Source organism: Lotus japonicus, chromosome 2, assembly GCF_012489685.1.
Source record: "Lotus japonicus ecotype B-129 chromosome 2, LjGifu_v1.2".
NCBI lineage: Eukaryota > Viridiplantae > Streptophyta > Magnoliopsida > Fabales > Fabaceae > Lotus > Lotus japonicus.
In genome coordinates, this window is record NC_080042.1 from 38,131,733 (window position 1) to 38,147,157 (window position 15,425).

Sequence of the window (15,425 nt, forward strand, 5' to 3'; positions counted from 1 at the left end):
CTATTTGAAGACTCATTCTGAGTGTCATATATATAGAGTTGAGCAAACTTAGGAGGAGCTCCTTCAGGAGGTATCAGACTTCCAATCCGATGATAATTTTGACCACTTAGTATAAACTGAGGAGGGCCATTTCCATCATTTATACCTTATTCTACCTTGCCTCCAAGTGAAGTGAACGAAAATAAACTGTTGTACGCTCTGATATTCTCCTTGAAATTCTTGTATCTTTCATCTATCTCATTCATCAAATTATATAGTAGCTGAGGAGGTTTTCTTAGGAATGGAAGTGTAATTTTTCCTTTCATGCAGCAAATCTTGAATTTTGGAATTTTGCTATGATCAGATTTAACTGCCCTCTCTTCATACCACATAATAGATTGACAATTAGAGCGTACATAAGATGCATCACCCAAATAAAACACCTCTGCAGCCCAAACTTTCTTAAAATTAGCTGACTGCAATGAAAGGGTATTATTAAAGTACCATACAATGTAAGAAGTTTACCTGTCGTTTCAGCCTTTGCATACAATTGTGAATGCCTTTCTGTAGTTTGGTTATCAGGTAATGTACTCGTCTCACCTTGCTCCATATCTTCTGAATTGAAGCCGAAACTCCTTCTTGAAACTTGTTCAATAATAGTAGAAGGAATTCTCAAGGTACTTTTCCTTTGACGTCTACGTGAGGTGCTAGCAGCAACTGATGATGTGAGTATGGTACTTTGATCTGAAATGGAACTTTGTTGTGGTTGTGTAGATGATCCTGTACAATAAATAATATTTTTTGAGAATGTGAAACTGATATTGACATAAATGTCATCTATTAGGCCATTTGGAAAATGAAGTTTAGTTTACCAACTCCATGCGATGAACCATTATCTGAATTGGACGGATTTGAAATACTGCCTGTATGCATACCTACATGTGCAACTATATTAAAATTGCTGAAATTAAGTTGAATAATTTTTTGAGGTTATCAGGTAATGGACTCGTCTCACCTTGCTCCATGTCTTCTGAATCATTACCAAAACTCCTTCTTGAAACTTGTTCAATGATAGTAGAAGGTATTATCAAGCTACTTTTCCTTTGATGTCTACGTGAGGTGCTAGTTCCAACTGATGATGTAAGTATGGTACTTTGATCTGAAATGGAACTTTGTTTAGGTGGTGTAGATGATCCTGAACAATTAAAAATAATGGTTGAGAATGTGAAAGTGATATTGACATAAATGTCATATATTAGGCCATGTTGAAAAATGAAGTTTATTTTACCAACTCCATGTGATGAACCGTTATCTGTATTGGACAGATTTGAACTACTTCCTGTATGCATCCCTACATGTGCAAGCATATTAAAATTGTTGAAATTAAGTTGAATAATTTATGGAGAACAATTTCACCATTTAATTTAAACATTTTAATACAATGCATAAATTACCTAAAGGAGAACAATAGGTTAATACAGTCCACGGTGTATTTTGAGTTGGGCTAGCATACACATATTGCATTTGGGAAAAGCTCGGAAATGCATCTGGAGTTAAAAAAACTTGATCAACGCCTGCAAACTCAGTGACAACGCAAAGTTATCAAAAATATCATACTTTTATATTGGATTAGTTGATAAAACTAATATTAATATACAACCAAGTGCGTGATTATTCATTTCAGATTTGTTCTTCATGATAGCTTTCCTTCTCAATCTTGCATAAGACGCAGCTTGGGCCTTATAGGTCGCAAAAACATTATTTCTTTGTCCAATAGGGCCTAAAAAGGATTGAAAAATATGTATGAAGATTCCTGAAGCAATTAAGAATATAGAAAAGTAGGGTTAAGATTATAGACCTGGAAAATAACCAACATTATTTACTCCTGGTGAAGGAATTTGAATATTAGTGTTCAATACTAACAATGGTGAAACTTCACTACATGGATCTGCAATGTTAAAATTATGTTTCAATTGAAAGTGATTAGAGATAACAAAGACTCATGCTTTCAAGTATGAAGTGATTACTAAAATGAAACTCAATAAAAAAAGCAAGTTGCCAAATTCCTACTATGGAATTTTAAACTGGTTAAGATGCTTCTATCCTTGACATATAAAAATGGAGTTAAACATGTTTCTATCCTTGAGATATATTAAATAAGCAGATTATAATAGTAGAAAAAGGAAAGCAAACACATATTTTGATTTAGAATTGAAAATTGATCTAGACTCTTAAATCAATTATAATAGGATCTTTCAATCATGCAGTAAACTACCTTTATTCTTATGATGAAAAGTCGACGTAAAACAAACCTTTTCTTTTTCTTGTTTTTTGATAAGTTGTCTTTGTCTAAATGTTTGATAAAGAACTTTGTTGAGTAGATGAATCTCCTGCAATGATATTTTGCACTGCAGAAAAAATTAAAATCATGTCAACACTTTTCACAATATGGCAAGCTTTATTAATTTAGTGAAGTATGTTCAAATGCAGCAAATGTTCCTCAAAATGTGGCATATGAAGAAAAGGAAAAAGAATCTGATCATTCACACTACTATAGGTGTTGATGCTCAAAGTACACTATGAAGATGATTGTCTACTTATTGTTTTTTTTTTTTGCAATATTAAATGAACATTATATTCATGATGGGTCAAGTGGCATTACTAGAATAGCATACAGATCCTCAAAAGAGGAATTACTAACCAACGTGTGTTTCTTACCTAACAGCCCCAGTTAATAGTAGATACCATTACAAACTAATTATCCCAAAGGACTTAGGAAAGAAAAGAAAGTCAAAAGTCAATTCAAATAAGCACCCTTCTATTAAGGGTACTCCTGCAAGATGTCATGGCCAAGGCAAAGTCACTTTATAATTCATAGAAATAGATGACACTCAAACCAGACTTATGCAAGTTGAATTTTGTCATTATGCAATTGGTAATTCACTGCACCTGAAAGCAATACTTGTGCCTACTTCCTTCTCATATTATCAGTTCAAAAAAACAAAGGGCAAATCATCTTTGAATACCCAAAATCATCATCATTATATATTATATGCAGTTCTTGAATTGAGCACCCAATTGTCTACTTATTGTTGTTGAAGCCTCGAATGGAGTTACTATAGATATTCATATTCTATTCATCACTAATGTGATCAAACCATAAAATAAAGCTATTCAGGTTTGTACTAACTTGATCTCATACCTGAATCCAAAGATGCCAGTGGAGACCTCATGGACTTTGATCCCTGGTGGAACTCCGTATGTTTCAAAGCTTCATCATTGTAATTCAAGGGGATTCACAACGGATCCATGTGCAACGGTGCTGTATTTTCATCAACTGAAAAACAAATAAATGTTTAATAAAATGTTAAATTAACTTGCATTATTGAATCTAAAAAGCAATTTTTATTCAATTCAACACTACCTTGTATTGAAGTGGTTTTTCTATTGCTGCTATTGTTTTTCATTATAATCATTCTTCTCATTCGCGCATGTCTAGCCCGCTCCTTATCCATTGGCTCTACTTATAACTTGAAGTTCAGGAAAAATGCTAATGATTCAGGAATGCAGTTAAGATAGAGGAAAAAATATGGCACTGATGAAAGAGTAACTCAGTAATGGAAGCAAGATTAATTGTATAAGATCAATGCAAACTAACGATTCTTGGATGTCTAATTAAAAACCAACTTATCTGTCTTGCTAAATTTCAAAGCACTGCCTTCAAAAGTCCATCTTACAAAATCAAGGGTTTCAGTCCTTTCTATTATTGCCCAAATCAAAATCGAAACCAAGCATTCAAGATGATCATCAACCTCCTGTTTAAGTTTTGTATGTTTCGCAGCCGATTTGTGGAGAAATAATTAAGATCAAGGAGAATTGCATAGATGATCAGGTATCTGCAAAAGCTTGAACCGTGATTGAAGAACGAAAAACGCGTTAGAGAAGACAACCTGATTTTTTGCTTTTTGAATTAAATATTTTAATGTAATTAATTTAATATGTTGACCATTCACCAAAATCAACCTGATTATATTATAATAATTTTTTTGAAAGTATTTAATATGTTTGTTTGAAATTGAAAGTATTTAATAGGTTGACCAAGGCATGATGTCGTTGCTTTTAAGTTTGAAATAGATATCACTTGATTTTTTTTTAATTTCCTTATCATTATTAGTTTTTGAACGTCTTTATCATTGTTACTATTTTTTTTTGAATGGTATTATCACTAAATCAACTATTCAATATCTTGTTTTAAAAAAAAAACATAATCAATATATTATTGGGTGGCAAATCAGTTTTTATATTTGGAATTTTTTTTATATACCAAATATAATATATTAATAACAGAGTTAATACAAAATTAAATATAAATTTCCTATTTTGAAACTAATTCATGTTAATATTCCAAACTTATCGGGGTTTCTATTTTTATGCAGAAAAATCTAAAAAATCTGTTTTTGATTTAGGGGATCCTAGTGAGAGAAAGAGAAGATTTTTTTTAGAGATAGAAACTGAGTCTGTGAACAATCTAACAATATATTATTTGTTAAAAAAATATGTCCAAAGGCATTGCTTTTGCTCTATAAACCTCCAACCGAGTTAAAAAGATAATTAAAAAGCCTCAAAGGAAACAAACGGATATGGGGTTGTTAATATATTGGTGATTTATATATAATTTCTTCCTTATTTAAATCTTGTTAGGGTGAGTAATTTCAGGTGAATCACGTAGTATTAATTGAGGAATAAAGGAGAAAGAGTTTAATTTTGAATATAAGTTGTTACAGAGAATTAAACTCTTTCAATATTAAAATATGTTGGGTATTAACCATTGTACAAAACTACATGATAGTGCAGTTGTTTCGCCAACAAATTGAAGAGTTCAGCAACAACTATAATTTGGCTTCAATTGAAGTGTGAAAAAAGAGCTGAATCATAGTCAATTAAAATCACCAAAGTTATCCGAAAACAAATCCCATGAACAAAACAGTACTTAATGATCCAAACTTAACTAAAAACAATAAAATAATTGTTTGAGACTAAAAAGATTAAAAATCCAACATAATCTGAAAGCAAATGTAAATTGATGAAAGTCCATCTTCAATCCTTCTCCTGTTTGATGACCTTCTTCAGCTTGTTTGAAGTCTTCTCTCGGGGATGCAAAGTATTTATCTCATCCACCAATCGTTTTGCAGGAGTAACAACCTTCTTCTTACAGCATTCTTTGGATTGTGCTGAAGTAGTAGAATCAACGATCTTAGTAGCATAGTATCCTCAAAAGTTTGTGAAAGGTCCTGTAGTTAATATAGTGTAATCAACAGTTGGATGAAAACAAATTTAAATTAATTATATATTGTTAAAAGATTTTTGTGAAAAAAACTTTGAAAGGGAAACCAATTTGTCATCTGCCACGTTAACAACATTCACGCCAGAGGCAGGTTTTGAAATTGAGTCTGATCCTTTTTTGGCAGCAGATTCCTTAAAAAAAAAAACAAAATTAAAACGCTATACAACAACAATGCTAAAGCTGAAAGATATATGAGTGCTTTTATTAATATTCATGTACCTGACTTAAGAGCAAAGTAGCTGAATTATCCAATCCTTCGGAATCAGACAAAGGGACTTGATTACTGACAACTTTTGTCTTCAAAAGATCAGCACTACACGGACTTTGATCTAACTGTTGAGTTAGCAGAGTAAAAGATTAGAAGCTAAGTGTAATGAATATAAGCATACAAAATTCGCATATTGAAAAATATAACAGACCTCAGATCCAATCTTATCATGTGAAACTGAACTCCCAGAACATTCGACAGCCTTAAAAAACGGTAAGGATAGTGAGATCTAATGCAAACAACACATTTAAATAAAATAAACTTTGGTACAAAAACAAATAGAAAACTAACATTTGCAGTTTCAATTGAGCTTACAAACTTTGCAATGATATCAGGATTGCTACAAATCTTCTTCACACGGTAAGTTGGCTCATATCTAAAGTTGACTGCATCGCTACCCTCAACTTTGAAAAGCAATTTCATTCCCAACAAACCCTTAACCTCAGGAGGGGTTGGAATAGGCTCGTTGGGTTGTCAATTGTAATTAAAATCAATGAGAAAATATGACGGTAAGACTAATGGAGTATGACTGTTTTAAATTTCAGCAAACTACCTTTTTGTAGATATCAATTAGGGCTTGACACGTTGTTTTCAAAAAGGAAGCAGCATCCCGATCAAATATTACAAAGGTCGCCGATTCAGAGTCATCAACAACAGACACTCGTATGCAGAACCTTTGTATTTCGACAACACATTATTAATAGATCAATGTCATTGATCACAATAATAACATAATGAAAACCATTAAAGTTTTAGAAGGCTAAAAAGACATGTGTAAATACCTAGATGTGACACTGGCTCTGACCACGTGCCTGTTGCAGTTTGCACAAAAATATAGTTCAGAGTCCTCTGATACAGACTTGTTGCACTTGCAAGCAATGTAATACCAAGAACCACTTTCCTCAATATCGCTGATTGTGGCTATAAAAATGCAGGCAGAACGCTGGAAAAATTAATGAAGGTTATAATCTACATAGCAAACATAATACTATATTAATGAAAAAGGGTTGTGCACAAAGAAACGTTACCATCTTCCATTGCTTAACTTCAGAAATTGTCTTTCTCGGTCCTCCTTTCAGAAACTCATCTTCCTCTGAAATTTTTTCTGGATCACTCAATTGAGTTAGAGACTTAGAGACATTTTCTGAATTGTCTATGAAGCTGGAAGTTGAAAAGAAAAATTACTTTGTCAGTGATTTAAAATAATATCAAAAGTATAAATAATGAAAGAGAAAAGCTTGATACCGTTGTTTGTACTCTACTGCCTCTGGAAAATCAGGATTGAACATAAGTTTTGTGGTGTTGTATGCATTCTGCAAGTTGATCTTACCTGTGTATTTAAAAAGGATAATAATAACATAAATATTATATATACAATGTCATGGAAAACACTTTTGTAAAAAATAAAATAGATTGAAACTATACCATTAAAAATGTTGACTTTTGCCATGTGAAGAACTACTACAGCATTGTCACCATTTCCAGAACTTAAGAAAGCATTCAGCGAATCAACATACGATCCGAATAGAGTACATTTAATTTTTTTTCTGCAGATCGTCGTAATCTCACAATATAAGTCAAGATATTTCATATGAAAGCAAACACATGCCATAAATACAAATCCCTTACCCTTCATATTCAATCTCAATATGATTTTGTCTATTAATTTGCCCATAACGTTCAAATGTCTTCTCCGTACCGTATCCTATTAAAACACCCATGAAATCTACCACAATAAAATAATTAGGGATGGAAAAGGTAAAAGATCAATGTTTATGGAAATAACGAATGTATTAAGACTTACCAACTAAATAATTGGCATCAAATCCTGGAGAAAAAATATCTTCCAGGCGTGTGAAACTGTTGAACACAGAATGTGTTACCCTGTTGGCAGGCACAGGGATGACTTTTGTATCCAATTCAAAAGTCAATTTGTGTGCATGTCGGGTAGGTCTGAATGGGCCAGTTGAATCGGTAACATTAAATTTGCTTATTGAGTATACCGATCCTTCAACAATTGCTGAATCGAACTTGTAGACGCGTTCCCGTTTGACAGATGCATGAATTTTAGATCCCTGTTAAAAGAAACATAGAATAAGTTATTCCCATGAAAAAGAACTTAAGAAATAAATTTAAATCATAAGTCTATCAAACCTTATTATCCATTAAGTCGAAGTCCATCAACAGAGGAAGCCTTGAGCCATCGTTGCTTGGTACAAACCATTTGTGTACCACCTTAGCAACAATTGAAATAGGTAAATATGCCATGACTGAATGAGTTGCGTTTCGTTCAAAGAAGAGGAATGAATCGTTCACAGAATGCAATAACATATATAGGGTTTTGTAGTCCTAATTTCTGATTAAATTATAACTTATTTAATAATTTATAATACTAATTCAAAATTTAAATTTACAATTTCCACTTCTAACAAATCAGGTTTGATTTGTTACCCATTTAAGAGGGAAATTTGATTTTCCATGATTAGTCAAACGTATATGGCCAAAATTTAAGCAGTATGCATATCACAATTAAGGGTGAATTTCCTAATTTGAAATGCAGAGAAAAACGCAGATTCGCGTGCTTGGAGACTCGGGTAGGAGATTTGTAGACCATAATCGCGTGATCTTCCAGTTCGCCATTGATTGAATCTTGTGCCGGATTGATTTGGGGCTCCGGATAAGAATTGAGTGATTCGTTGATAATCATTAACGATGAATGTTTAGAGGAGATGGGTTTTATGTGGATCTGCTTTAACTCTAACTTACAGCATAACCTGTAGAAAATAATCCCAAAATCAAGGGTTGAAGAACAATAATCCAATCCCGAAATCAAGGATTGAAGAACTAAAAACCCTAAAATTGCACCAGTAATGAATATACCTGAGTCGATGAGGCCGTGAGAAACAAAATCAATTTTTTGTATGATCTGAGACTCGATTGAAGTTGGACATTGTCGATCTTAGAATCCGGAACGGTGAGGGCGCGTGTGCGAAGAGGATGGTTTGAGAATCCGGATATGAGTTTGAAGAAGGTGAGGAAGATTTTGATGTGTAGAGGAGAGCGTTTGAGGAGATGATGGGTTTGAAAATATGAGGATGAAGCGCTGAAAAGTTGAGAGACACAGAGAGAACGAAAGAACGTGAACTGCAGAGGGAGAAAATTTGACAATCGAGAGAAGGAGAGGGAGAGAAAAGGAAAAATTGAAAAAAGAAAAAAGAAAAAAGAAAATTTCCTGGAATCTGCCACGTGGAATATGGTGAAAATAGGTTAGTGAAATGCCACCTGGATTGGTGGGACCCTGAACTATTCTTATTTCTATATATTATGGCTAATTTTTAAATGCCATCCGAAATTAGGCGGCAGGAATGCCACTTGTACGTGGCCCAGTTGAAATCCGTTTAGGAGTGTGCCATGAGTCAAACTCGCAAGATTTCCATAATCCCAAATTCGGTCCCCAATAGTTTTAATTTCAGTCCCCAATATTTAATGTTATTATAAAAAGGAATTATGTATTTACAGAAAAACATTTCAGATATTACAACAATTCTAAAAACCTTAATAAATCAAATAATTCAATTGTTTTCTCCCTCCATCTCCACCATCTTCCAGCCTTTGTTTTCATCTTATACATTCTCCAGTTCTCCCTAACTCCATTGGCAATTGAAGCTTGACAGGCCATCGTGCTTCCTTTCTTCCTCGCCGAGCGATAAACCTTCGATGACATAGCATACTAAAGCAAGCCATCAATTGATTGTTTCAGAAAAAATCCCCTTCTTCATCTACAGTGGGAACACTCGTACATTCGTTGAGCCCTATTTGATCGTTTGCAAGCAGGTCGTTCAGCTGATTTTAAGTTTACTCAGGCACCACATTGTGCTCATTTCAAGTCGTGAGTCCTAATTGTTAACTGTTATTCAGATGCAGAGATCCGGAGATTGAGCAAAGTTCGAAAATCGTTGAAACCCTAAATCCACCAATTCAAACAGTAAGTAATTTGTCATTTGGGACTTTGTCGAGTTGCTTTGTAGAAGCGTAGTTTGCGAAACTGACCAATTTTGTGATATTTGTTGGCTATTTGGTTATTTTCTTATTATTTGGTTGATGGTTATGCATTGTGGTTTTTAAGGTTTGCGTGACCACCATGGGTTTGTCAATTGGTCTGAAGAAGGCTGTTTTTGCTTTGTTTGTGAATACTATGTAGGTTTGTCCCTAAATCGAGTGATAATTTCATTAGGGAGATTGTATACTGTCCTTTAAGGCTATTATATGGCTACTTCAGAGGATGATGGGGGTGAACCAAAATTTCCTGAGCCACTTTTCGTAGAAGATGAAGAGGAAGAGCACGAGGATGACGAAGAGGTAGTGGAAGACAATGAATTGGGATGCAGTGGTGACGATACAGATTCAGATAGTTCAGATGATGAATTCAGGAATGTGCTTACCTTAACAGCTGATGAGATACGAGCTTTAACGTTTTGCAGTGAGTCTAATGCATACACATTTTACTGTGCCTACGCGAAGGGAAAGGGATTTGTGGTTAGAAAAGATGCATGTGAACGAGATTCTAATAACAAAGTTGTAATGCGAAAATTTGTATGCAATAGGGAGGGGTTAAGGGAACCAAAGTACTTCATTATGGATAGGCAAAGAGCCCACAGAAGCCTAACCCGCACTAACTGTCAAGCAAGACTCAGGATACGGTACGATAACAAGAAATGCCAATGGGGTGTGGTGGGGTTTGAGGAGAAACACAACCACGAACTTACCCCGTCGGTATATGTCCCTGTGATTAATGCTTACCGTACAATTAGTGAAGGAGACAAAGCTCAGGCAGAAAGTCTTCACGCATATGGTATCAGAACCTGTCATATCATGGGTTATTTGACGGCGCAGAAGGGGGGATATTCTAAAGTAGGATTCTTGAAAGAAGATCTGTACAACTACTTCAGTCGCCAGAGACATAACAGAGTCAAAGGTGGGGATGCTCGAGCTGCTCTAACTTACCTAACATCAAAGGCTGATGCAGATCCCATGTTCTATTCGAAATACACCACCTCAGGAGATAATAGATTGAATAATCTTTTTTGGGCAGATGGTGTTAGCAGGACAGATTACCAATGCTTCGGGGATGTTCTAGCCTTTGACTCCACTTACGGCTCCACTAAGTATAAACATCCACTGGTTATATTTTGTGGAACTAACCATCATGACCAAACGGTTATATTTGGATGCGCTTTATTGATTGATGAGACTATTGAGACATACAAGTGGTTGTTGGAAACTTTTTTGGAAGCAATGAGTGGGAAACAACCTAAATCTGTTGTAACCGACAGAGATCTTTCTATGAGGGAGGCCATCAAACAAGTATTCCCGAACGCATCGCATCGACTATGTGCATGGCACTTGCACAAGAACGCAAAGGATCACAGAATGAGCAAGGAATTTTTGGATGACTTTCAGAAAGCACTTTATTGGCACTTCAGTGTTGAGGAATTTGAGGAACACTGGCAGAACATGGTTTCTAAGCACGGCCTACAGAAAGACAAGTGGGTTTTAAGTGTGTATGAGAAAAAGGAATCGTGGTGCTCCGCATATCTCCGTGATCAGTTTTTGCTGGGATACGGACAACATCAATATGTGAAGCCATAAATAGTCGTATCAAGGTCTATGTCAAGAGAAGAATTAGTCTTATAGACTTCATGCAAACCATTGAGCATGCTTTAAGAGGGTACAGATTTAATGAGTTGCGAGCTGATTACGGTAGTATTTACACTGAACTTGTTTTGACTACCACTCTGTACAAATTTGAAAGTGAAGCTGCAAAACTCTACACGTGTGAAATTTTTAAAGAAGTAAGAAATCAAATTGAGCGTGTGGCTCCATTGAATTATAAAGATAAAACAGCGGATGGAGATGAAGTGAGGTACGAAATGTTCCATTATAGGAGGCCAGAAAGAACCATTGAAGTAGTCTACAACAAGAAAAGTAATCAATTTTACTGTCCATGCCGGCTATTTGAATCACGTGGAATACCATGTTCACATATTTTCAACAGCATGAAATATGAGCTCATGGAAACCATTCCTAAAACACTTATGCTTAGCAGGTGGGGACGGTATGCAAAATCTGAATACTTGTCGGCAACATCCACCGATGAGGTGGACAGTTCTGTAATGAAGACAGCACGATTTGGGGCTATATCTGCTGCGTGCAACGGGCTCTCCGTCTTAGGTTCTGACAATCCTGGGCTCTTCACTGACATGATGAATGATATTTTGAAGTTGACGACGAAGTATAAGAATAAGATACTCAAACAAGGCGGACATGTCAACGGGACCAACGACATTCGTGATCCCAATATCGTCAAATCTAAAGGACGCCAACCTGCAACCCTGAAACCAAAGAAGAATAAAAAGAATAAGAAACAAGCAAGGTGTTCAAACTGTCATAAGCTTGGTCACAACGCAAGGACTTGTTCTACCCTCGTTGGTGGAGAAGATAATGATTTGGAGGGTGATGAGCGATCCACGCAGGAGGATGAGGGCAACGTAAATGACGATAGCACGGGCCAGCCAACCGAGGCCACGACGCAGCCAAGTAGATCCAATTCTAATGTAATAAACCATTTGGTAAGTCATTGATCCTTTATTGTTTGTGTTGCTGTTATTTGTGATATTGTTGTTGTTGAGCAGGTTGGTCGTCGAGGACATAAAGCCAAGAAACAAAAGACAAAGAACTCGAATCTCTGTTCAGTTAATGAAAAGGTTGGTCGATATATATCAACTCAATTGTAGTTTCTCATGCGTTAAATGGACTTGGATAATCGTTTAAGTGAACTGAAAATGCTGTTATTCTACTTGTGGATTCAGGAAAACCCAACCCCCGCAACTGATAAAGATGAAAGTCAGATGGGCTCACGTGCTTTATCCCCACAAAATTCAACAATGCAACCGGTGAGTTCCTGACAGTGAATCACTGACCAGTTCAGAAATATACAGTTCACAGATAAGTTGAATTTGTATTTCTTGTTCACAAAGCTTAATGCGAGGTATTACGTCTTTTGGATACAGCCAACCCAGACAGCTGCTTCTTGTGGTATAGCTCATCCCGGATTTCATTACGCTGTCCCTCAATACGGAACACGGCCACCTAACTTAGCCGTTGGTACGGGTATGCCAGCCCAGGTCAACTTCCCACATGGTTATGGTGGATGGATACCAGACCCCAACATTCAATATGCTTATGGTCAACCCATAAATGGTCCTCAAAATGCTCCTCAATGCTATGGTTATGTTCCGATATTGCCCCGAAACTATCAGGTTTTGTACAAGTTATTCAGTGTTTGTAAAATTTTTAATATATCCATGATATTCCTCACCAGTGAAATTTTTGATAATCTACTCAATCGCAGAATCTATCTGCTTGTCAACCTATTCATGCTCCTGCTGTTAGAGGACATAGCCAACACCAAGGCCCCCGTAGCCAAATGCAACATGATGCGGCGAAGAAAAAGGCTGGTACATAAGCAAATGCAGTTTGATGTGCAATCGGACGCCGAAAATATGTCCATGTCAAAAACCACTGTTGAATCCAAAGTAGTCACTATTCTGCGGGCCAGAGCGGCTTGTAGATGAAAATTAAACTTCGGCTGTACAATGGTTTCGGATAGAAGTTGAACTTTTCAACCCTTATGCACCAATGTTGTAGAATATGTGATTTCTCATTATCATACGTATTACTATTGTAGAGTGAGGGAAAATGCTGAAAAGCTACAAATGGAAGCTTACATTTTATTGTTTTAACCCCTTTTAGTTGCAAGAAACTGTTTAACTCTGATACAAAATACAGACACAAACTTTGAAGAAAAAATGCAAGAAACTTTCATTTATGTAATTACGGAGGCGTTTTACCTGCACCACTTTTTTGTAGTACGGTGCAGGAAGAAAAGAAGATGATGAACTAATTAAATTTGACCTAATTTAATTACTTGATAATTAATTCAATTAACCTAATGATTAATTCAAGATTTAAAAAGATAGGTTTTTTTATTTAAAAAAAAAAGACTTGCTATTGCAGGTCATAAGGGGGGTGGTCTAAGGTTACACCACCAAGAACTAGTGTAGGATAAATTTCTCCAAACATTTTTCCCGTTGTTAATCTTATTAGAAGCATTTTACATGAGATACTGGAGCTTCAGAAATATATTGCAAATTATGAACTAAAAAAAATAACATGGGCTAAGGTTTTTTTATTGGGCCCAGTAAACAAATCCGGAGCATGATGTTTTTTGGTAAATTTTATAAAACTAAAATTTTAGAAAATGTTCCAACCCAACGGCCCAACCCAACCCAACCAAAATCCCACTAAATGGCAGGCTCAAACTGTGCGGGTTATGCGGGCTAATGGGCACAATACCCATAAACTAACCCTTCTAAATATGATGTCAGGGCGGGTTGGCCCAGCGGGCCTATCCTACCACTGTTTAACGAAGATAATTTTAGATCAATTCTTCAGGGCATTTTCAACATAATACCAAGAGTAACAAGTTAACAATGTCTGAAATAAAATTAAAGAACACAGAAAGAAAGATTGTTTAAACTACTTGAACAAACAAGCATTCAAGTACACAGTTGTTCAAAAACATAGTCACACAGCGACTATGCTACTTCTTTTTCTTCTGACGGTGGTGAATGGTGCAGTAGACAAGATTATTGGCAGTGCTACATGGTTGGCAATGAACCCTGTCCCCAACTTTTAATTTGTGGTCCTTCACAAAATCATACCAACGACCTGCAAGATTGCAGGGACTTCGTTGCTCATCCTTATACCTCCACTTGAGGTCGCAAACATACCACTTACTCTGTTCATTGGCCAATATGATCTGCATCCATTCTTTCTTCAAGTGTCTGCGAACATAGCGCGCTGGTAGGTGCTGGCAACAGAATTAAACCTCAAGTTACGATTCGCATTGCTCAAATTTTAACTGAGAATATAAATGCAATCTTCATTCTTCACTATAACTAATGAAATAAAAGGTAACCAAACATTGAATAAAGAGATACGTAATGAGTACTCACAACTGTCTGGCGTCCTGAAATTGCTGAGGCGGTCATCACCAAATCAAATTCCACAACTGGAGGATCCTTGTCTGCATTAGGAAATCGCCGGACAGAACCCATCAGACCGTCATCTTCTATTCCGTGGTCTTCTTCAACCTCCACATACATACAATCTTCTTCAATATGGACAGTCACACCAGGCTCATCCATCTCAACACCCACACGCTCCTCGCCGCCGTTGTGACACACACAATCCTTTCCTGCAGCAGGGTTTTCATTTCTCTGAGTTTGTCTCTGGGAAGTTCCCGCACCGTAATAGATTTCATTCATCGACTTGTCAGTTAATTTCACATTGAACTTGTTTCGAATGAAGTGGTAAAAGTGAACCAACTGATCTTCTTCCAAGTTATACTTAACAGCAAGTGCACGAACAGATTCCCAAATCCTACACGTATTTGCCCCAAAGTATAACTTAAACTCGCAAATACCCCCTACTGGATCTCTAAGTTTAATTGTACTACCCATATCCACTCTGAATCTTGTGTAAACTTCGTACGGTATTTCCATGTGTTCCTATACGTGTTTTAAATAGAATTAAGCCAGCCATTACCACAACACTATTCCAGTCAGAACAAATATGAAAAATAATAAGTGACAAAAATTACCTGATTCAATTCTAATGGAAGGGTGAAATCAGGGAGTGCTGGTGCCTTTTCTTTGGACTTCATGCCGTTGTTCAAACCTAACAAGGCACAATTAGACAGCCAACATATTG

General features: G+C 36.0%; 2 protein-coding genes across 2 annotated transcripts; one reads left to right on the forward strand and one right to left on the reverse strand.

Annotated features, from left to right (window-relative positions):
• Nucleotides 1-5,144: 5,144 nt before the first annotated feature.
• On the reverse strand, nt 5,145-7,859 carry LOC130736412 (uncharacterized). Its single transcript, XM_057588248.1, has 11 exons — nt 7,746-7,859; nt 7,396-7,666; nt 7,221-7,296; nt 6,620-6,752; nt 6,374-6,534; nt 6,145-6,265; nt 5,883-6,053; nt 5,743-5,793; nt 5,543-5,656; nt 5,371-5,454; nt 5,145-5,270 (listed from the first exon to the last, which is right to left on the reverse strand). The coding sequence occupies exons 1-11, from the start codon at nt 7,857-7,859 to the stop codon at nt 5,145-5,147; spliced, it is 1,422 nt and encodes a 473-aa protein (XP_057444231.1).
• Nucleotides 7,860-9,857: 1,998 nt separating this feature from the next.
• Nucleotides 9,858-11,240, forward strand: LOC130736413 (protein FAR1-RELATED SEQUENCE 5-like). Its single transcript, XM_057588249.1, has one exon. It carries the CDS (start codon nt 9,858-9,860, stop codon nt 11,238-11,240), a length of 1,383 nt encoding a protein of 460 aa, XP_057444232.1.
• Nucleotides 11,241-15,425: the final 4,185 nt, after the last annotated feature.